Source organism: Falco rusticolus, chromosome 7, assembly GCF_015220075.1.
Source record: "Falco rusticolus isolate bFalRus1 chromosome 7, bFalRus1.pri, whole genome shotgun sequence".
NCBI classification, from domain to species: domain Eukaryota; kingdom Metazoa; phylum Chordata; class Aves; order Falconiformes; family Falconidae; genus Falco; species Falco rusticolus.
This window is the reverse complement of record NC_051193.1, coordinates 56,142,592-56,165,615: the sequence shown is the minus strand read 5'-3', so window position 1 is coordinate 56,165,615 and position 23,024 is coordinate 56,142,592. Positions and strand designations below refer to the sequence as shown.

The window sequence follows — 23,024 nt, the reverse complement described above, 5'->3', positions numbered from 1 at the left end:
ACTACCGAAATGGCTAAACCCCCCACATTTATAAAGACGGACAGTGTAAAACAAGCTTAGGTACCACCTCCTCACCACTACAAGAGCCTTCTGGAACTCAGAGAACCCAGGACAAAGAAGCAGATGACTGTTAAAGGAGGTGTACCTAGGAAGCAGTGCTACCTCATGGTCGGCTGCTCTATTGGCCAGTGTCCGCCGGGTGGATTGTTTGCACTGCTGCATCCTTGAAAGAAAGGTATTGGTTCAGCTAGCTGGGTAACTGCTCTCACTCTTCAAGTCTGGCAGCCTTGAAAGGCAGCTGGCCCACTGGGTATAAAAATACAGTGCTTGGTCCAATTCATTATTTTAATTTAAATATAGTTGGGAGACAAGTATTATCTTCCTGGATAGAGGCACAGTGGCTGCTGAAAGCAAATGGCTTAGATTCCTGAAAGTTCTTCTGCAGGTGGGGTACAGTTGCCATCCTTTGATTGCCAGGAAAGAAATGAGGGCTTTGGCTCCTCGAGTCAGGGCAATGCCCGCAGTATGTATGGATAATGGGAGGAAGATTTGCTGGAGCCCTATTTCACACCAGCTCTTCAGAACTTCTTACTTGGTTCACATGCACTTTTCAGCAGCGTTATCCTTAGTCCCCAAGATGAGAAGCATGTGGGAGTGTGGAGGAAATGTATAAGTTCATCCCAGCCCTCCGTTGGACAGAGCCCAAATTCCTTGGTGTAGGAGGGCTATGAGGTTCAGGACTGGAAGAAAGGGCTCTGGCAGACACAGCCAACTGGGAAGAGAGTGATCCACATGCAGAGTTCCTTCCAAAGATGAATCAGGGTGAAATGATTTTACATGTTTTTTCATTGTCCTTCCCACCTTGTAAACATTCCTAAAGCCTGTCTGTAAGCCCTGCATAAAGAAGTGCTAATATCCATATGTCAGTACTGGAAATGGTTTCTCCCACACCTAAAGAGCCAAGTTCATCCCGTACGTAATTCCACTCACTTTAACAGCTTTGCAGAAGGAAGGATACTGTCCCAGTAAGTCCACCCAAAAGCTGCAGATTCTGCTGAAAACAGCTGCCTGCCTTGTGAATAGAATGAATCACCACAGACCTCAGTTGCTCAGGCCTTTGCAATAGATTCCTCTTCACTTCTGTATGCAATTCTGTCTGCAAATCTCTAAATTATCTGGACACCAGCTGCTCGAAAGTCTTGAAAGCACCATTATAGGAGATAAGGACAGCAGACCAGACCTTGCTCTCAGCTTTTAAACTATGTCCATTGAATGTGTATCTGTGCTGTAGTTATGTTGTATTTATCCTACCACAAGGCATTTCTTGATTAGCTGCAGTATCTGGGAAGGATTTTAATTATTTCTGATATGATTCTTGATTTTCAGAAAGGAAGAGTAAGTATTCACCTTTCTTTGCTCAGTCAGTCACGAACTAGAAGTAGGATGTAGGTCAGGGAGAACCGATGCACCTAGAGGTATTAAATTGCTTCAGTGTCTGGTCAGTAAATCTTGATCCTACAGTCAGAAAAAGCTGAATGCCAGCTTTACAGTAAAAATGGACCAGCAGGGAGTTCCAGAGAAGCTAGGGGGAAGATTTTCATAGAATCATGTGGGAATGTTATTTAACAAATTTGCTTCTATTACAATGATTCTGTGACCCTGGTGGTGCCTTTCAGCCTTATGTTTCTATAAATACCTTGCTTAAGAACTAATTCCTCTTGACAACCTGACAGAGCTTCAGCTTACAATAGAGCACATCACCAGTTAGTTTATCTTATGGCTAACCTTAGCATTTGATTTTTGTTTTCTGTTATTGCATTATTCTGGACAGCAAGATACTGTTTTTAATACTACCTGTGGAGAATTTTTACTTAATGGGTAAATATGCTTTCAGCTCCTTCAAAAACAGATGCTCTAAATTAAAAGATCTGAAAGTAACATGCCTATTATTTAAGCAAACGGTGCATTCTAGGACCCTAAATTATAAATTTAATTATAAATCTGTACAAAGTCCAGTTAAAAGAATCTGGTCAAGACAGAAGTTCACCCTTAGGAGAAGTGTAACATCAGACATCGCAATTAGCCTTAACTAAAAAAATAGCAGAGGAAAAGTCTTTAGAATGAATGAAGATTAGTTATTTTAATCACACTGGAGCTTTTTTAAATTTACTTCTATGAGGGAATAAAACAGGAGACAATATAGTTGTATGAAAATGAGTTTCCATGAGCTGTGCTGGGGAAGAGATAAAAAAGGTAAACCTGACACACTTTTGGATATGGAAATGTATACACAAAACTACTGCTATTTCCTGGGGGGGGGGGGGGGGGGGCGCAGGCAGGGAAGAAGTTGAAGTGAAAATACCTATTACTAATTTCCCTGCACTCAGATAGGGCATAAGGAAAAGTCATTTTTATAACTAGCCTCTCTAATACTACTTAAGAAGTAACACCCTTCCCTCTTGCATGGTTCTCTCTGTGGTGTGAGATTAGAGCTTCTTCAAGATGTTCTTTGTTCTTCCCATTTTACCTAATGCAACAAGGCAAGGGGTTGTCAGGATTTTACCAGGCAACAGTAGGACTATTTTTTTACCCTAAATCTGCAAATGCCTTCTCTGCATGCTGTCACACAAATCCCTTAGCAAAAATTTAATTTCATTTCACTTCACTTTAGCTGTCTAAAAGGTATCTTAAGCACCTGAAATCCTAAGCCAAAAGTCACCTCTCCTAATTTAGGCATCTAAATTCATTCTGTAATGAATGTGCTCCCACCTATCATATCTTACCTACCATACATTTGTCTCAGAGTCCTCCTCCTCAGCATATTTAATCTAATTCTAAGACAAATGAGTTAAATGAGTGGACTATGGAGTAAAAGAAGTTGACCAGTACAGGCCAGATGTCCAGCTTCCAGACAACTAAAACTAAAAAAGATGAATCCCATGCTTCATTCACTTTTCTTCTGTGTAAGACTTCACACACAATTATCTATACGAGGCATTTTAGATCCTAAATTGAAAGATCTTTTTCATCCCAGAATCTATAGGTTACAGCAGAAGATACAGCACTTTGTCTGCACGTTTTGGCAAAGATTCCTTGAAGTCTGCTTCAGTTATTTATTCTAAACGAGGACTAGATTTGCTCTAGACTTGCTCTATAGCCAGTGAAGAAAGGTAAGCACCTTCAGAGGAGTGCATCTCTGGGCGTGTTGCCTTTCTCCATTGACAATAGAGGAAGCCTCAAGCTGCTACAGTTCCATCTTGGGTACTTCAATTAAATGATGGGTTGAATCCATGTGTATCAGCTGCAATACTGGGGCTTGTAATAAATTTGAAATCCACTTTGAAATCTGGCAAGTATAATATAAATCATATGTCAAATTACATATAGTGCCAGTGATGTGTTTGTGTGGTGGTATACATACACATGTATGCATGCTTATACTACAACAAAGAAAAACAGCTTGGTAACATAGTCTGCGAAATAACAAAGCCAGTATTCAGAAAGATGTGGAAAACCTTTACATGCAGATCTTGGGATAAATTATTTTTAAGAAGCGAGATTTATCCAGTTCTACAAAGTGGGATAATATTTGCAAAGTCAAATGCACTATTCCATTTGTTCTGGTTGAGTATGATTATATGGTGAGACCATTTTGACCTGGTAGAATTAACAATAATAAAAAAAGCCTAGTGGTAATAAGTGAAACTTTACTACTGACCTCTGTAAAGACTTAATGCCAAGACTCATATTGTCAGTGACATCCAGGATCAACAATGCTTGCAAGCAGTGGACTCAAAATGAAATTGTCTGGTTTTGGCAACAAAATATTCTGCATTTAGCAAAGGCATATGTTTCAAACTCAAATGACTTCACTTCAAATTAAAGAAAAAAAATGTTTTGAAGTGTAGTCATTTGATAATCATTTGCTTTAAAATAAGCAACATATTTCTATCTAATGGGATCCACATCTTTAACAAGTGAACCAACATTGTGACAAACAAAAAAACAACCTGCTCTTAAATATAATCCCAAAATAAATTACATCTAGCTCTTTTGCTGTTGTTGTTGTTGTGCTCTGTTTCCCTTTTTTGGCCGCCTGTAGAACTCCCACAATTTTTTCATTGCTACAATGACAAATGCTATGAGAAAAGACCTGGTCCACTGCCAGAAATCTACTCTAGACTTCAGTATGTGTTTCTACTTTCAAGAGTCAATTGTTTTCCTTCTCTCCCAGGGGCCACTAGCTACCTTATTACCAGAAAGAATGACCCCTTGACAGCGCAATTGAGATCCAGAAACTCAACAAAATTGTAACCCCTCCAGTGGCATCAGAATTCTAATCAACAGCAGAGGGTCTGGAAGACAAATGTACTTGTATATAAGGCCACCATATTAGAAAGTGGCTTCTCTACTTGCAAAGAAACCTATTTCTATTTGGTTTCTTTTGATATTTTTATTACCTTCTTTCTTGTAACCTTTTCATTCCTAGTGTTCTTAAGGCAGAAGGGGTTTCACAGCACGGGAATTATCTGCGCTCAGTTTACACAGTTTGCTGCCTATTCTTTCTCTTGCAATCTATTTGCCTAAGGAACCCTTATCTCTAAGGAGCCCCCTAGTCATTACAGATTTTTTCTCTTATTCAGCTTAACTCACTAGCAGAACAATTGTTCCATCAGCATCTTTATTGCCATGTAAGAAACACAGATACAAAATCTCCAGCCTGGAAACTGCAGAGAAAAATGTACTCTGTGTATTAAGGTGCACTTCACAGAGAATACACTTACACTTGCAAAGCAATGCACTGTAATAGTGTCATATGATAATATTTCTCAATTATACTTATCACTAAAAGTATTCAACTTATTTGCTAGATTCTTTTGCATACCCAATATCTGAGAAACTAATGTTGTTTCATATAAATACATTCAGATACATACATACAAAGATGTTTTGGAGCACAAGACCCTAGTCTAGTTGTTACATCTGTACATATGGAGCCCTGCCCCAGAGTCTTGAGGTTACCAAAATCTGTGCCTCTAAATTGCCTAAATGTTTCTTTGAAAATGTTAGCAAACTTTAAGAAAATCTCAGCATGAGTTAGAAAGTGTCTTTTTCTTGTGATTTTCTTACCAGGATTACCTGACGTGCATTAGAAGGATTTTTTTTTTTTTTAAGAACATCCAACCAAGTGGTAGAAAACAAGGTATCCATGAACCAAAACATTGCTCCCACAGATTCTGCCATCTGGCTACCATTATGCAGAAACTGGGAAATACTTCAGATGATTGTTTCTCAAGATACAGAAGGATAAAAATATCTTTAAAACAGTAAAAAGCAGCCAGCATGGCAGAACACAAGCACACAGAATCCCACTGCCTTTAACAGAGATTTGGGTGAAGGCAAGAACTTGCAGAGACAGGAGTCTTCAAACAGCACTGTGGCCTGAGGCACAAAAAAAAACCAGCTACAGTGTTCTGCTGAGCACACACCAGGAAGAAGGACATGAGAAGGTCAAGAAGCATGAGGTCAAATTTTTGTTACCTTTCTCAGACAAAAGCCATCTCATTGAACGAACAACAAAATAAAAGGTATTGGACGCCTACATGACCCCTGGAAGGAGCAGCAGACAGACAGCCTCATGCCTTTAAAACAGAAGCAGCACAAATAGCAATAATGTGGGGGTTTGTGCACTGTCCTACCAACAAGATGTCACAGTGATGCAGATAAAGCACCAAGTGCTCACCCAACTTTCCCTGCTGAGGCACAACAGTTCTGCTACAGACAGGCAAGAGGGAGGAGGCTGTGGGAAGGGTTCTTCTGCCCTGGAAGCCAGGCTGCAATCTCTGGCAGGGGCAGCTGAAGTAGTTTTGATTTTGGGGTCACTGCCTTACTGTAAGCTCTGCGGAACTGAGCTCCCCCCTTGTCAACAGTCATACTATGGGGAGAGCTGCTTTGCGTGTGTGTTCTGCCCCTGCAATTCTAATAGCAGAATCGAGGCCATAATTAATAATCAAAAGAGCAAAATTGACAAGTGAACCTTCTGGAGCTTGTATCTGAAACTGTACGGCCTCTTACTGTCTTACATGTTTGGTCACATCTTTCTAATTTCTATTCAAAAGCCCAGAAGCAAGTTATACAGATTGCTTACATGTGTAAGTACCATACATTAAAAATAACATGCTGAAATAATGCTGTCAAAGTACAAGACCTACCTGACTGATGGAATATTCTTCTAAAAAGAGCAGCTCCGAGCTTCCCTTAAACAAACTGAAGGAAAATCTAAAGATAATAATGAACAAGAAAGTAGCTTCTTCTGCCAGACCCATCAAGTTAAATGGCTCTTTGCATTGTTCAAAGTGTGTACACTATTGTGTTCTGTGGCAGAGGGTAAAGAGAGGGAACTTTCAGTGACGTTTTGATGAGACAACAAATAAAAATAATATTTTGACAGCTCATCCTATTAAAGAAGGGGGGGGGGGGGGAAGCATTTCTCCAGCTCAAACAGAAATCCCCTTAACATGAAGAATATTGAGGTTGTATGTGAAGTGTAGAGCCTTCCAGTAATACTTAAAGGAAATGTGCCATTTGCAACAGAACATGCGGCATGACTAAAGACCCTAAGTGCTTGGCATCATTTGAGCTTAGTTTTAAATACCTATGATAGACATTTTTGGAATATGTTTCCTGAAAGTAGTGTCAAGGATTTACTTCAGCATTAGCTTGAGCATGCTGATAGGTTGAACTGGCACTCATATACCCAGTAAATACAGAAAGGATTAATTTCTGTGTACGTACAAAGTTGGGGGGGTTATTTTTTATGCCAGTATGGGAATTTATTTGCCCTTGTGATGAAACGTTTACCTCACTCTGCCTCATCAATATTAACCTCACAGATCAACAGATCTTCATATCGACAGAATAGAGAAGTCAATATCTCCCTATTATTATTTAATAAGTATTTCATTGTCTGTAACTGAGTGAGAACAAACATCTGTGCAGTAGAATGGCATGCACTTTAATTTTGCAAGGTTACTGTCTTGCATATGTTTGACAAAAGAAAGCTAACCCACAGTAAAAATCCCCAGTAATATCAGCATGTAAAATGACAACATGTTGAAGGACATTTAAATTGAACAAAACAGGGTGTTTTTTTAGTCCCAGTTTTGATATACAAATGTTGGATGTGTTTTACTGTGGCTTCTGACTATGATTGATAGGAGATGCATCAATTTCAAGGTTTGTGAATTTAAGTAAATTGTTGTCAGTGGTATCGCTTCTTCTTTTTTGTATTTTTTTTTCAAATTATCTCCTTACAGAGAATAGTGTAATACAAATTGAGACAGGATATACATAAAGCATCAATTTAGCTTGAATATCCACTTACAATAGTAAAAAGAAAATAGTTGCGATAAGAATGTGAGTACATCAGAGTTGTTCAGAAAACTCCAGAGTATTTAAAAAATAGCTTATGGTTTTTCTTCTAAATAATCTTTGCTGTTTCTGTTTGGAAAATACTTTGCTTGCCTTTCCATTCAAAGGAAAAATATAATATTTATTTAAAAAAAACCACAGTGGTAGTAGATCTTAGAGACTTTTTTTTATCTTTGTCCTCAGAATATAATTCCATTAAATTATACATTAGCAAAAAAACCCACAACCCAAACCTGTATCAACTCTTTGCAACCTGTGGGGAGTTTATTAACCCTTCATTGCTTAGTGGTAATGCTTTATTTGACTGAAAAGCCTGAAGAGTTTTCTGTTAAACCAACAGCGATGAACCATCATACAGCAAAGTGTGTTAAGGTTCCAATACATTCAGGAATTAGCTGTGTCTGATTTTAAACTAGCTCTCCCTAGACTGCTTCTTATCTGATGATGTCTGATTTAGGATCTGGTGAAACGCACGGATAGTTTTTACTGGGTTTTCCATCACATGGTCATGACTTGTTTCCATGTATGTGTGTTGTGTCTATGTATCTACATGCCTGTCTATATGCATAAAGCAATGTATAGGCTATTTGTGTGTGGTTTTGGTTTTAACATCAGATTCTATAAATGAATAAAGATACTATCTTCATTTTACTGTTCTCTAAAAGGGGCAACATGGAATGGATTCTGTAAATCTGACTATACATGTTGCTGATTAAAAGCTGATGGTAACAGTTAATATACAAGAGGACAGACTAGTTTTTCTTCAAACATTTTTTCGAGGGAAAAAATGAAAATTAGACAGAAAAGAGCATTTCCAGATGTGACTGTATAAAGCTTGACTTGGAACACTTTTGTTATCTCCTTAATAATGCATAGAAGAATGCTCATGTGAAATGTTATGTTAAAACTCAGTTCTAGTAGATATTTGCGCTTATGAATTGATTCCTTATCCATATTTTATGGAGAAATAGCTCGGCTCTGGATTACAGTGCATTATTTTCCAAACTCCTTATTAGGCTCTGTGTATCTCTCTACTGTGCCTCCAGGCTTAAATTAAAAACAAAACTAAGTAAAATTTAAAGAGACAACATTCAGAAACTTATTTTTTTACAAAGCTTCTGAAAATTCCTAATTATTTTTGCCCCTAATAGGCCGGCCTTTGAAATAATTTGATGGCTCAGTTTGTAAATCCGCTTGGAAAGATCTGGCATCCCATAACCATTAAGGGAAGTATATATCACAAAAATGATTTTGCATATAAATAATGGTATACAGAATTTGGCTTAAATTGTCTGCTTTCATTTGGTATTTTTTTTCCCCTCTAAGATAATTTGGAGGGAGGCAGGAAGATCAAATTGAACACAATTTGGAAATGAAACTTGGATAATTGAGCTAAGTGGGTTGAACTTGCCAGTCACCTGTGACCTCCTCCTAGTTACACATCATTTCAAATAGCTAAAATGAGAGGGCCCGCGTGGAGTTGCGCAACATACATAGGGCAAGTAGAGGTTCAGTTTGGGACCACGTTACCCCTCGCAATGTGCTTGCTTGGGTTTTAGCTGAGATGGAGGGACCCGAGCACCGTGCACCACGGCCTTGAGAAGGTTCTTGGCCACCGGGTGTGCCCAGGGAGCTGGGCAGAGGAGCACAGCACGGCAGTGAGGGCAGGCTGCCGTGCAGGATGGTGCGGGAGTGGAATAACACCTGAGCTGTTCCCAAGTGACAAACTGAAGCTTTGCAAGTAAACTGGGGCTTACCCCGGTAAAGTCTCCCTCGCAGACGGCTACAACTTGAAAGTTTGCGGTCGTCCCTGTGTGTGAACCCAATGTTTTCCTGTTCATTCTGAAGCGATTATTCAAAACACCTTGGCAGCTGAACCCTCCATGCTTTCAGGATAATTATTTCTAATCGTGATTGGCAATAATAGTAATTGCCATATTCAGCCAGCACCCAGCTGTAACGATTTTTCTTTATTATTATTATTTGGGTTAACAATCGCCACTGACAACAATGTCTCCCGACCCTCCTCTCCCCCCCTCCCCGATATGCAGGGAAATGAGGAACAGTGCTCTGCGGCAGCCGTCGGTGGGCTGCCCCCCTCCCGTGGACCCGGGGCTGGGAAGGGAGCGGCTGCCCGGCCGGGGGGTGTGAGGGGACCGGGGTGAGCCGGGCTGCGGCAGCACCCACCCGCCCCCCGCCCCCGGCGGAGAAGGGGCTGTAGCGGAGCCGGGGCTGAAGCGGCGGCTGTAACAAGCCTCTTAATAAACCTCCGGGTCGATGATGCATCGCTCGCCAGTGAATCTTCGCCGGTTTATTTATTTTAACTAAATCGCCCAAATGGATCGCAGCTCCGTGTTGACTCTGGCGGGAGGCGAGGCGGGGAGCCGGGGCCCGGGGGGGGTGACAGGTCGCCCAGGGGTTGCGGCTTGCAGCCACTCTCTGCGACTGCACGCCGCCTACTCCGGGAAAGGTGTCCCCCCCCCGGTGATCGCCTTCCTCCTCCTCCTCCTCCCGCTGCCCTGCCCTGACGGCTGCAGGCGCCCTTGTGAGGAAGAGCCGAGCGCAGCCCCCGGCCGCAGCGGGGCACCCCCCGGCCCGGCTGCCCGGCCCCGCCGCTTGCGATGCGGGAAAGGCTGCGGGGGGGCGGGCGAGGGAAGGAAAGGAGAAGGTCGAGTGTTTCAGACCGAGGGGAAAGGCTGCCCGCTCGCCGATTCCTGAAGTCGACGGTCACTAGAAAGGGACGAGGGTCAGTGCTTTCCCTGCCGGCACCGGGGGGGCGAGCACCCCGCGCTGCGGGGCGGGACCCCGCGGACCCCAGCCCTGTGCAAAGGGGCAGCAGAGCAGCGGCCGGGCGCCCTCACAGCCCGCGGGTAACGCTGACGGCAAAGCCAGCCCCCGCCTCACCCTGACCGCCCCACTCAGCGGCGTCCCTCGTCTCTATTCACGTTCACGCCGGGGCAGAAGTTTGGCCGGCGGCGGTGCGGGGGGCGCGGGGTGCCGGCCCGGGCCCACGGACGTGCGGGTCTCTCCCGCTGGGAGCCGTGCCCGCCGGCCGAGCGCCGGAGGCCTCCGGGCGCCGCGCAGGTACGCGGCAGACTGCCCCCCGGTGAGAGCAGCCCCCGGTTTAAAACCACGGGCAGAAGGTGGCGACCAGCTTCAGCGCGGGCGGTGCCGTGACCTTCCCCAGCGGGCGCCCTGCCTGCTCTTTGTCACCCCTCCAAGCACCCCCGGCCCTGCCCGGTGCCGGCGGACAGCAGCCCACTCCCCCGGGCCGCTGCCGGGGGGCGCCGGGCCCCGGTACCGGGCAGGGGCGGGCAGCCCGCAGCCACGCACCGCTGCCCACCGCCCCCTCCGGGGATGCTGCTCCCTGACGTCAGGTGTTTGCTCAGTCTTTTGTTCAGTTAAAAATAGTTTCAGGCAGCACCTTACCTGCCCCGGATGGCGGCTGCCCCTGGGCTGCGGCGGGGCAGCGTTTGCTGCCGAAATCCATCTCGTCCTTCTCCCCCGGAACCCTGGTCTCCGCACCTGAATTAATGATAGCAGCACGCGGGGAACCGGCTCGCGGTCTTCTAAACCCGGGATCTTGCCGCCTGAAACGCATGAAAAGGGAAAGTTTCTTTGTAACCTAGCTGTAAGAGCTATGTTATCAAAGCTAGCTGTTTCTCACTGCGACCCATTGAAGTATATGTACTGTCAAATATTGTCATTACTCTAGTAGTCTTTATTTTCTGTTTCCCGCCCCCGCCCCCCCCGCCTCGTGAGTCTCATTCATGGCCGTTGCTGCGTTGTACTTGCAACTGCGTATTCACCTAGTAAATAATTGCTTTATAGCAGATTATTTGCAGCAGTTCTTCTTCTCCCGATTCTGTGGAGTTATTAAAAAGTAATGGGTGACAAGACAATCAAGGAATATTTCCCAATTAAAGAGGAAAAATGGAACTGTCACTATCTTCCACTGTTTGTGGGCCAGTTCCCGCGCTCAGATTACACACACTTGTACATCGCACACACCTACGTACATAGCACATCTCTCCGGTGCCTATGCATACACGTACACGCGCACCCTTATGCCACAGTAGGTTCCCTATTTCTTACGGAGATTAAAGAATAACTTGAAATCGAAGACAAATGAATTGAGAGGAAAAGGTATCAGTTTCTTCCACGTCAATTTCTCCCCACATTGGAATGAAATCCCAAGGCTTTGGCTAGGTGGGCGATTAACCACCCGGCGCCTGGTGTCCTATAACCATCATCCCGCTGTACAGTTTATGGGGCTGAAGTTTTTCAGCAACTCGGTAACCTTATTTTATTGTTGCGTGTGTGTGTGATACATAATCTCCCACACGTGCAGATCTATCGGATCTATATAGCATGCGTATAATTTTATAGTTTATCTTAGCCGAACTGCTCCTGGGTGACAAATCTCTCCGTTGCAGAGAGCACCGTCCTCATTCCAGTGCTATTTCGTTCTGGGAGCGCGCGTGGTAATTCTTTACAACGAAATTGCTTCCCCTCTGCTTCCTATATTTTAATTTAGTAAAGGACTGATTAGCTGTGGCTTTAAAAGGGCCAGGTCTGCGCTGGCTCGCAGCGTCACCTCTCACCTCTCCACAGCCCTGGGCCGGGGTCACTGCGGGGCCGCGGCGGGGAAGCGGGCAGAGCGGCTCCGGCTCCCGCTCCCGCCGCGCCTACCTGCGCGCCCCGCGCAGCCCCTGCGCAGCGCCCCGCGCCGCTGCCCAGCCTGCCTCCGGGAGCAAAGCCCCCGTCCCCCCCGCCACAGGGGGGAGAGCAGCCCGCCCGCCCCTGCCTCCGCCACACCGCTGCTGAAATGAATCATCGCGCAAAAACCAGGAAGACGCAGCTCTGCTAGGCGAAAATAATTGTTTGGTTTATTTTAATTTGCATCACCCTGGTTTAATGGCACCCTTTCTTTTGGCTTCGGGGGAGGAGAGGGGGGGAGGAGGGCCGGCCGGGGCGCATCGTGCTGTTTAAAGGCTTCGTGTAAACTTCTACGTTTTGAAAGAATAACTTAAAAACCCTGTGTTTAATTGTATTCAGACGTGTACCCAGCTCACATTGATTTGTGGATTCACTGAAGGTGTAAAGATCCGTTGATAACATTGTAGGTCCAATGTCCCTAAAGCAGCAGATTCTCCCTTCTCTGCAGAATCCTGGAAGTAGTTTAACAAGGCGGGGGTGGGGTAGGGTGCGTGTAGGGTAGTATTTTATTTTTCAGCTGTAAAAATGCATTTCGAAGAGGGATGATATTCTAACAAGAGAGGCTACAATAAAAATCACAGGTCGCTTCTGAAAAGGTTTCACTCCGAGCAAATGTTTGCAGCGTGCAGGATCCTCAAAATTCCACTATAGACTTTATTCTGGCGATTATTGGAAAACACGCAATGCATACAAAAATACGAGCAAGAAAGTGTCAAAATGAATTTATTTTCAGATATGAACAGTGAAAGGTGCAAGTACGTTTTTAATAGTTTTGATCTTTATCAAACGATCGCTGTAGATAAAGGCAAATACAGAATATTCAAGAAAATACAATTAATTTGAAGAGGTTACCTTTCCTTGGGTGTACCCGTGCATTTACAGAACCGGTGCGGAGCCATCGCTTTGTTTATTTTTCTAATGTCTACCCAAATTCCAGCAATCCGCAGAGCAGTAACAGCTTTTTCCATGTGTTTATCATCGAGGTTGCAACAGGATTCGCCTCAATTGTTCTGCCTTTCTTGTGTTTTCCTTTCTTCCCTTTTCTGCATTTCCCAGATACATTCGCTTTGGTTGCAAAAATAAACAGCGGAGTTTTTAACAGCAATTTGAGATGATAATGGTTACTGATCCCATTCTTTCCATCATAATCTTCAAGTGGTTTAAGATTAATGATAGGAGGTGTTTTAGCAAGGACTGTGGGTTCTCTTCTCCAAAGACCGTCGCTATGATAATTTACTTAAGATGTTGACAAGACTGTCAGTAAGGCTTATTTTTTATTAAGCTGCGCTGTAGCAACTGTAGTAAGCATTTGTTGTTGTTATTTAAGCACGCTGTATTTTTGAATGCCTTCCTATAAATATTGTTATTTGGTCTCTGCCTGATGGATTTGCGATTGCCTTTGTTTCAAGAAAGGTATCTTCTGGTATTCTGAGAAATTTTCTCTTCCACCCTCCCCCATTCCCTTACACGCACATTTTTTAAAAGAAAATAAATTTGAGCAACTACTGTCTCGGTCCAGCAAGCTAGATCTTCTGCAAAGCGTTGCTTTGGCTGAAATCTGTCTAGGCACAGCCCCGAACCGAGGGGACGAGGCGCAGGTTTCAGCGTCAGTTTTGTGTGAATTTTATTTTGTTATTTTTTAATGGGAAAAATAGCCCTTTAAACCACAAGTATGTGCCTGCAGCACCCCGGTGTACAAAGAGGCTGGGGCGCCTCTTGGAGCGTGGGCGATTTACGACCGCACCGGCGGCTCCCGAGCACAGCCGCGCCGCCCTGCGCGCCCCCGGCACCCCGCGCTGCCCCGGCGGCAGCCGCTCCGCCCGCCGGCCCGGCCCCGCAGCGCCGCTCCCCCCGCAGCGCTGCCCCCGGGGCCGGGGTCCCCGCACCCCGCGCGGCTCCTGGCCGCTTCCCCGTCCCCTCCCCGGGGCCGTCGGTGAGCAGAGCCCCGCGGCGGGCGGCGCCTGCCCGGGGCGCTCAGGGGGCGGGGGGGCGGGCGCGGAGCTGCCTCTGCTCTCTCTGAGGGGACAAGTCCGGGGGGAAGCCGCAGCGGACCGGTTGCTTTTGCGCTTCTGTCGTGTTTTCAATAAACACGAAACCGTGGGTTTACCTATAAATTACCGGGGTCATGTGACAGACACCCACTTGGCAGCCCTTTATTGCCCGTTTCGCTACCCCAGTCGCTTTGCTCCGCGCCTGCGGCCGGCCGCGGGGTGGGCGTGCGGTACACCGGGCAGCGGGGGCGCGGGGAGCCACGTCTGGGTGGTGCCCCCCACCCCCCGGGGGCGGGCAGGGCGCGCTGCCCGTGCGGGGCAGGCGGGGGGCCGGCGGGGCCGCCCCCAGCTCCGCGCTGCCAAGCCAGACGCGAAGTAAACGGCGGAGGCTGCAAAAGCGCGTTTCTACCGCTGACGGGCCGCCCCTCGCTGCGCTGCTGGCCGCCCCGGGCTCCTACAGCAAGGGAAGGGACAGTTCCGTAAACACTTTACGTGACGGTCCCCTCAGGCCAAAAGGGAGGCGCGGGGGCAGGGGCCACGCTTCCTCATAACACGCGCTGTCTGCGCGAGCGCGGCCCTGTGCCTGCGCGCCCCGCGTGGTTGATCCCCGCGGCGCGCAAGGGAAGCGCGCAGCGCGGGCGGAGGGCTCCTGTGCGGCGGCGCCGGCCGCGGCCAGCAGGGGGCGCTCCGACGTTGCGCCTGGGAGCCCGCGCCGCGCTCCCGCCCACGGACACGCGTTTGCACACACACACGCACACACATCCACACGCGAGGACACACGCACACACCCGCGCGTGTACACGGACACACGGACACGCGCAGCATCGCGCCTCTTCGCCCCGCTGCGCGCGTTACCGGGCGCGGGACGCTCCGTGCGCGCACCGCGCTGCACGCGTGTCCCCGTGCCCCCCCGTACGTGTGCGTGTGTGTACTATACATTATGCAACTTATTAAATACAACCATGAATTGTCAACATTTTTTTCGCGTGTTAGTTCCGCTGATCCGGGCAGGATTTATTTTCAGATCTTGGGTCCCGGAGCTATAACGCGTGATTTCTTTGCCTTAAATAAAATTGGTCAAATGTTGACAACCTTTAAGCCAATCTAACACTCAAGATTACTGATGGGAAACTAATGAGAAAATATCAGATCGTCCGGCCTGGGGGCTCCTAATTAAATCTTAGCTGATTGAAAAATAAAAGCGGGTTCGGGGGCGTGGGGGAGGAGGGAAGAAGCTCCGGGCTGAACTTTAGCTCTCATTTTACGTGATATTTCCCCAGCCCACCCCTCCCTCTGCTCTTCCCCCCCTCCCTCTTTAAAAAGCCTAATGTTATTTCGCTGGTTATTTCGAGACATCCGAACGCGACTATCATTCCTTGCCCGGTAAATATTAAGGCCTTTAAGCAACGTGATTTAACTAATTAGAAAATTTACATCATTAAGTCTCAGGGAGAGAAAAAAGGAGAAACAAATCTGTCAGTCATTTTAAAAGAGACAGGCCCTATTGAAGTGTGAAGAAATCGGCTCTAATTCAAAAAGGCAATCGGGCAGAAAAAGCCCTCAACATTACCCTGCTAGTTATTAATCAGAAGGGGTTTCCCCCTCTCTCCTTCCCTGTAATGGCAAGAGCTGAAGCACATCGTTAGTTTCTCCCAAAGCTACCGCACAGTTTCCATTCAGGTTTTTTGCCACTCGTCCATGTCCCATATTAATAGCGAGAATTTGTCCATTCAAGGCTCATAGATTTGAAAACGTTTCCGAATTGGGGAGCCGCAGCCGTAGGAAAAGAACAAAAAAAAAAAAGAAACAAACCAAACCCCAACCACAGAACCCAAGGCTGCCCGGACCCCTCACCTCCGCCCCCACCGAACACAAGGACTGCGCTGCCCCGTGCCCGCCCCCATTAAAGTGGGGTCCTAAAGTAAACCTGCTCGGCGAGAACTAGCTGATGGCTTTGTTTTTCTCCCTCGTCCTGCATTGCTAAACACAGGCACAAGCACGAGAGTGGAAAGCCCCCTCGCCCCCCCCCCCGCCCCCCCCCCCCAAGGACTAACTGTGTTTAGTGCCACGCACCAGATTCAAGTAGAACAATATAAAACTTGAGTGAAAGACCAGCGAGCTGGCATTACTGATGTCGAGTCCCTGACGAAGCGGTGCGGGACGCGGGTGGCCAGCGCGGCGAGCGGGAGGAGGAGCTGGTGGCCCCGGGTCTGGGGGCGCAGCTGGGGGGGCTGCGCCGGGGGCCGGGGGGGGGCGGTGCGGGCAGGAGACGAAGTCGCCTGGTCCAAACCGCGGTGTGACACCTCTGGCGCGCTCTCGCTGCCTCTCCTGCAAACGCACTTTCTAATCCTCCCCTTCCAACTGCTCACAGTGGACTATGGTATAAATAATAAGTACGCCCTACTCTGCGTTTTCTCTCGCCTAATATCGGGGAACCTGACAGTCGCTTTAATCAAAGGAGTTTGCGCTGGTTCTTCGCCGAGCTGATTTAAAGAATTTTAAACACGCTTCGGACAAACCCGGGCGATAGGGGCCTATTTCCCTGATCTCACGGCCCGGGGACGAACTCTCCTGCGGCTCGAGGAATTAACCCCGTGTAAATGGGTTCAGGATCAGCCTGCTGATGGGGATTTTACTTGGCAGTAGCCTGCAAAGACAAAATATTCGGGGGCGGGGGGGAAGCGGTGGAAGGCCTCTGCCGGCCCCATTTAGGCTTCCATTTACGTGCCACCGTTAACTTGTAGTCATCTTTGTAAGTAGATGTTTACAGAAATGTAAAGTCCTCACCAGGACCGGTAAAGGACACACTCCTTCACCAGCGCTACGCCTGCTTAAAGGCGGCAGCTCCTCCGCGCAGCCCCGCACGACGTGTGACGGGCGGAGGGCGACGCGGCCCGCCACGCAGAGCCTTCCTGAGGCGGGGGGGCGTTGCGGAGAGGGACTTTGTCGACACACGTGCTCCTAAATTGAAACATTTCTCCATTCCTCCATAAAAGCAGCTGAGCAGCCGCCCCCGCGCCCTGCAGACACCCGGGAAGCCAGGATCGCCCGCCACAGGGAGAGGCGCCGGGACGAGGCGGAGAGGAGAGGGGAGAGCAGGGCAGGGCAGGAGGGACAGCCTTGGCTCCCCCGTCCCCTTCGCATCAGTTTGTCTAGCAGTTGTTCAAAATGATTGAGTTTTCTGAAGAAGGCCCTTTAGAGAGAGAACAAAACCAGCAACAACCTCTTCCCCCAAAAACAACATGAATATCAACCTGTCCACTGGCAGGGCTTCGGAGCTTAGAGGCATTACAGTAAAATTTACGGCGTCCTTAACAACTCCCAAGTAAAAGCATTAAAATTCCCTTTAATTGAGAAAACATTGATTTTTAACTCTGGAAAGAACGAACCCGTAATTTAATTGCAAACTTTCACCGGCAGAGCAGCATCTCAGGGAGGCCACATTCCATCTTTAATAGAGCCACTTTATGAAGTGATAAAAACAAAGAAAACCTGACAAACAGAGAGACAGTTGCAATAGCGAAAGAAAAGTTACTTGCCTTCCCTTTCCCTCTCTCGCAGCTCCAAACTATCGCACTCTTCCCTCCCCCTTCACCCCCTACCCCCCGGTAACAAAACACAAGTGTAAAAGCAAAGGATTTTGCAGCCGGGGGAGAAGCACTAGTTCATATTTTAAATAACGATTTGCCTTTACCAGGCAAGGAGCGATGCCAAGAGGTTTAAGGGAACATTTTCACAAAATGGTAGCCTCTTTTAAAAAGGAAACTAATCGGATAAAATTTCCTTACTTTCCCTTGTTCGTTAAAAAAAACCAAAACAAACAAAAAAAAAACCCCAAACAACAAACAACCATTGCTAAAGGGAAAGGAAAGAGAAATCCCACCCTCGCTTTCTATCTTATTTCTGTATCGGTTTTTGGTATTATAGGAGAGTAAAGAAGTTTTTGTTTGGTGGTTTTTCATTGATCAGTCACTCTGAGCTAATGTAATTATCCTCATCAATAGAAGGCTGCAGAGAGAATCATTATGTGGGTGACATTGATAAATGATCACCCAAGAGCTGCCTTTTCTCTTGGGCACCCCCACATATGACCCTCCCACATACACAAGGTAGCCATAGAAACACCTTGAGATCCTCAAACACTGCTGCAAATGGGAAAATACAGAGAAAGCGAGAGAAATCCAACTTCACACACTTTCTGTCCCTGCTGCAGCTCCTTCCCATAGCACGGAGCCACCGAGCCGGGCTCCGCTCCGCCGCCCTGCCCCGCGGGCGCGCAGCCTCCGCCTCGCTGCCTCGCACAGCACCGCATTCAGTACTGGGAGCAGAGGAGGGGGCGGGGGGGGCTGTTATGGGGCTTGCTTCTTTTTTTTCCCTCTGTTTTTTCTTTTTTTTCCCTTTCTTTCTTTCTCGGGAAGAGTTAAGCAATGAGGTTGCACGCACCGTATGGACGCGCTGCTCTTTCTCTAGGCGCAGTGTGGAACCCCCTAACTTGAAAGCCGCTCTTGGAGATGCGCACCTACAATATCCACCCCCTCCACGGTAACGCGGCTCTTGGAAAACGGTTAAACCCGAATTATTAGCGGCGATATTTTAGTCACAGGACCGTACAATAAGATTCTGTATTTCTTACTGAGGCAAAGATTAATGTTTTTTCCCGGCCGCAGACCCCCTTTTTATGTAAGCAGATTCTAAAATATTGAGAGCAGTAATTGATTCATAATGATCCATAAATCGATGCGAGGAAGGGGGCGACTGTGTTTATTTATTTTATTCCTAAAGCTGCAACTAAAGTAGCTTTGACACCGTGTGGGGATGAAGGGGAGGAGTTGTTTAGCTGTGCGGGGTCATCCATCATCACTGTCGCAGCGACTCTGCCCAGAGGAGCAACCTCCCTTCTGTCTGTCTCTTTCTCACCACCAAAACTATTAATATTAAAACCTGCCTGCAAACCTTTTCCGCACCCGCCTCCGACCTCGCACCGTCTCCGCAGCGGCAGGGTGCGGGGCTTCCCCAGCCCGGCAGGGCTCCCTCTCCCGCACCGCAGCCGGTGCTGTTTCCCCAAAGGTGCTGTCAGAGGGGTTGGACGCCGGCCCATCTCCCCTCCGCCGAACCGGGGACCGGCACGTCTCCCCTCCGCCGAACCGCGGACGCTGCGGGGGCTGGCAGGGCGCAGCCCTCCGCCCAGCGGGGCCCCCTCCTGCCCCTCCGCGCAGCGCCGGGAGAGGGTCTGGGCATTCCCGAGCCCGCCGCGCCCCGGGGGGCGGTGGGGCTGGCGGCTGCGGGTCGGCCCCGCCAAGCGCCGCCGGGAGACCCTCGCTCCCCTCGGGAAGCGCCGGGAGCCACCGGAGCGATGAGCGGGACCCGGCCGCGGCACCGGCCGGGAGAGCGGGTCCAGCCGGTGCCCCGCCGCACCCCTTCCCCTGCCCGGCCCCGGCCCCCCCCGGCCCCCAGCCCTCGCAAACCTGGTTTGGGGCAACTTCCTCTCCCTCGCTCCCTCTGCGGCTACGAGTGAAAGGGGGGAGGGGGGGCTGGCTCCCCCCGGCATCTTCTCTTCGGCCCCGCGGTGCCCGCTCGCCGCGGCGGGCAGGGCCGGGGCGGCCGCGCTGGCGGAGGTGCGCGGCGCTTCCCTCCTCTCTTCGCCTTACAGGCAGCAAAATCTGGAAGAAAAATCCCTCGTTTGTGGTGGCTACAACTCCCAGCCCAGACCCGCTCGGAGAAATGGAAATTTGGGATTATAAACATGTGTGTGTGTAAACAAAAGGTGTTTCTTCCGTTACCCTTCGTTTCCCACAGCATAAGCAATTTTTATTCAGACTAGAGTATTTTCTTTAACACTATACCGCTGTCAAAACATTATTCCCGTTTTGGTTGCTTTTGACAGCTGAGCAGTTCTTAAAAATACCAAAATCGGAACCTTCCATTCTAAACAGTAAATCTCAGATGGAGAAATCTCTGCACGTTATTGTACCTTGGATTTCAGCAACACATCTCACGGAGATCACGGCCCAAAATGGGGGGGGGGGGGGGTGGTGGTGGAGACAGAGAAAGAAAATAAAAGACAACACAGCAGTGCAAATATTTAGTACATTATAAAAAACAATAATCTACTAAAGATAAATTATTCCCTGTGTTTCTACCAGTGCAAGGATGCTTTCTGACATTTCTCCTCAAACTGTAAAGAAAAGATCTGCAAGGAAATGAATTACTGATTATTATTATTAATAATAATAATAATAATCCTTTTAAAAGTGCTAACACAATCCCGCCTTCATATTTTCCGTATCCACGATAATCAAAGAATTTGGAAATGGGAACCCAGGGTGTGCTCTTCTTACACGACTGAAGGCTCCATGTGATTTTAACCAGGACAGAGAGCATCAAAGCCCAGCGGGGAATTATCATCTAAATTTCATACGAATACCTTAGAAAGACGCCCACAAAGCAGGACCCGATGGCTAAATAAAACCGCACACACATTCTCTAGCATCCTCCCTTCTGTTGCCAGCAGCGTGGGTCCATTTACTTTGCTCAGAAATTAAACATTAACTACAAGGCTGAGCCTCTTTCCACATTCCAAAGGTAAAAGTTGTCAGTCAAAGTTTTTAATAACACCCCAGCCAGTTGGAATGACGAGGAGTAGGAAGGAGGAGAAGGGTTACAAATTTACAGATGTTGAAATCGGCAAGGTTTTGTTTCCTAGAAAGTTAAGGGAATTACAAGCCCTTTCCCACCCATTTCCTCCCAGAAATAAAGCTTTCCCCTTGCTCTGTGGGCCCCATCCTGCTCTCACTTGATTTAGCAGTGCCACTGAGGGCAGTGAAAGGCAGCTGCTTCCAACAGTGCCGATATCTTCCTAGTTCAAACTCTCCTTTAGTTGCTCAAAAATGCCACAAGCTTCTTTTTTTTTTAAGTAAAACTGAACCCTTACCCGTGATTCTGCACCAGCTATTTATATATTTATATACAAAATGTCAAATTAACAAGCAACCTTGTTAGCTGATGGTCTTTTTTTTTCCCTTTCTTTTCTTCTGAAAACAACTGAAGACAAGAAAAGCAGTACAACCATTTAGAAAAGATAAATTATGCAATCCTCATGCAGGTAAAACTCTCATTAAACTCAGAACTACTTTACTCCTCCTAAAAATTCTGAACCTACTCCAGCGCTGCAGCTGTTCTTCACCTCTGAGCTAAATAGCTGGAGTTAAGCTCTGTGGTGGTGATGGATGCACACACACAAACACTTCAGCGCAGGAGGGCTTACTGGTCTTGTATCTGGGCCTTCACAACTCAAACTCAGCTTCTATGGTATTAGCAGATAGTACAGGTATTAGACACAGCTCTGAAATGCAAGCTGGTGAAAGAATATTTCAAATTTTGTTTAATCTGGCATAAATATAATATTGATAATCAGCAGAAATATACAACCTCAGATGTTCTTTCATTCAATTATTCTATTAATGCTGATGACAAGCTTGTTTCTGATTTTTCCAACCTTTCTACTCAATGCTGATAAGAAACGTATTTGAGACATCTCCTGATAACTTCAGTCTCTCCTAAGCATGATTAAAAACACAAAAGCCTAACAAAAAATCAAAAATGAAATATTTATTACCGCATTTTGTGACTTAACACCTTTTTTTTCTTTTTAAAACATAACGTCACAGTCCTCATACAAGTATTTTAATGTAAATTTTGACAAAGCTTAAAGGTAACAGCATTTTCTTCTAGTGAGGAACACGTGCTGAGAAAGGAAGAATTCATGGACATACAATACCAATTCCACAGCAGATCTGATACTAGCAAAAACATTCTTTTTTTTTCAATTGAGGTAAACACATAGAATATCTAACATGAAACAATTAATAGACCGAACTCTGTACGAAGTTTGTTACAGTATTCTCTTGCTTTTTTTTTCCCAAGCTTTGAGTTCATGATAAGTCCTAGGTTTGGTGCAAAGACCGTTAGTAACTTCTTTCATTGAGGAAAGCTGCCCAACTTTTAGTTTTGTTTTGTCCAAAGCCAAGGCTCAGAACTACTGGAAGAAGCTCCTGCTCTGTCTGTTCTGTCTGTTAAATCTTCACCTGCAAGCTCTTTGAAGAAGAGTCCAAAAAAAAAAAATAGATTGGGGAGGAATGGGGAGAGACTTAATGAAGCACAAACTATAAAGATCTGTTTGAAACTAAAGGACACATTTTATGAAGGAACAAAACAAGGGAATGGCAAGGCCTTCTTGGAACAGTCTTCTGAGTGATGAGAGACCCAGCAAGACTTTTCATCTTCATCTCCAGGGTAGTTCTTTTCTCACTGGCCAAAACAGGTCTTTCATGGATAGTGACTTCACTGCTGAACCAAAACAGTCATTCTTTTGGGAACAACACACATAGTGTGGAAAACAAGGATTTTTTTTCTTCTAAAACTATTTGAGGCAACGTAACGGAGTGATCAACAGAAATGTACAAGTTAACTTAGTTCCTATGTTTATACTACAGTAGTTATAACTCTTGGAGTCTTTTTTTTTTCCAGAGGATCTGTACATGGACATATTCATTTCAGTGAGCCCATGATTTCACATTTGTGTTCTTGTTTCGTTGGTCCTCTGTTGTTGATGAAAAATGACAAAAAGTAAAAAATAATCACAGCTGTCTGGAATTTCGTATTAAGTGTCAACATCTGGTCAAAGTTCAAAAGTCTTAAAATAGTTTTTGTTTTTGTTTTGTTTTTTGTTGTTGTTGTTGTTTTTGTTTTTCCCTTGAGTTCCCTTATACTATTGGGCATGAATGTCCATAACCTGTCCACCAACACTGGGGTCTACAGAATTTAACATTGTGGGGCTCTGTGCTGACATGGTCATTCCAGGGTGGGTAGGGGGTCCTCCGTGCA

At 46.7% G+C, this 23,024-nt stretch overlaps 2 protein-coding genes across 9 annotated transcripts in view; both read right to left on the bottom strand.

Annotated features, from left to right (window-relative positions):
* LOC119151855 (translation initiation factor IF-2-like) overlaps positions 1-19,784 on the bottom strand; it is a 48,175-nt gene extending 28,391 nt beyond the window's left edge. For 2 of the 3 annotated variants that reach the window (XM_037396205.1, XM_037396206.1), the window contains exons 1-2: positions 19,607-19,784; positions 10,861-11,021 (exon numbers count right to left, since the gene is read on the bottom strand). In XM_037396205.1, coding sequence (XP_037252102.1) covers positions 10,861-11,021; positions 19,607-19,689 — 244 coding nt within the window. In that variant the 5' untranslated portion in view covers positions 19,690-19,784. Of the gene's footprint in view, positions 1-9,486; positions 10,162-10,860; positions 11,022-19,606 lie in introns of those variants that run through there. The other variant, XM_037396204.1, reaches the window with a different exon arrangement.
* A 1,945-nt stretch (positions 19,785-21,729) lies between these two features.
* MEIS2 (Meis homeobox 2) overlaps positions 21,730-23,024 on the bottom strand; it is a 175,004-nt gene continuing 173,709 nt past the window's right edge. For all 6 annotated transcript variants that reach the window (XM_037395025.1, XM_037395027.1, XM_037395023.1 and 3 more), the window contains one exon: positions 21,730-23,024. This exon is cut by the window's right edge and continues 171 nt beyond it. The gene's annotated coding sequence lies outside the window, so the exon portion shown is untranslated.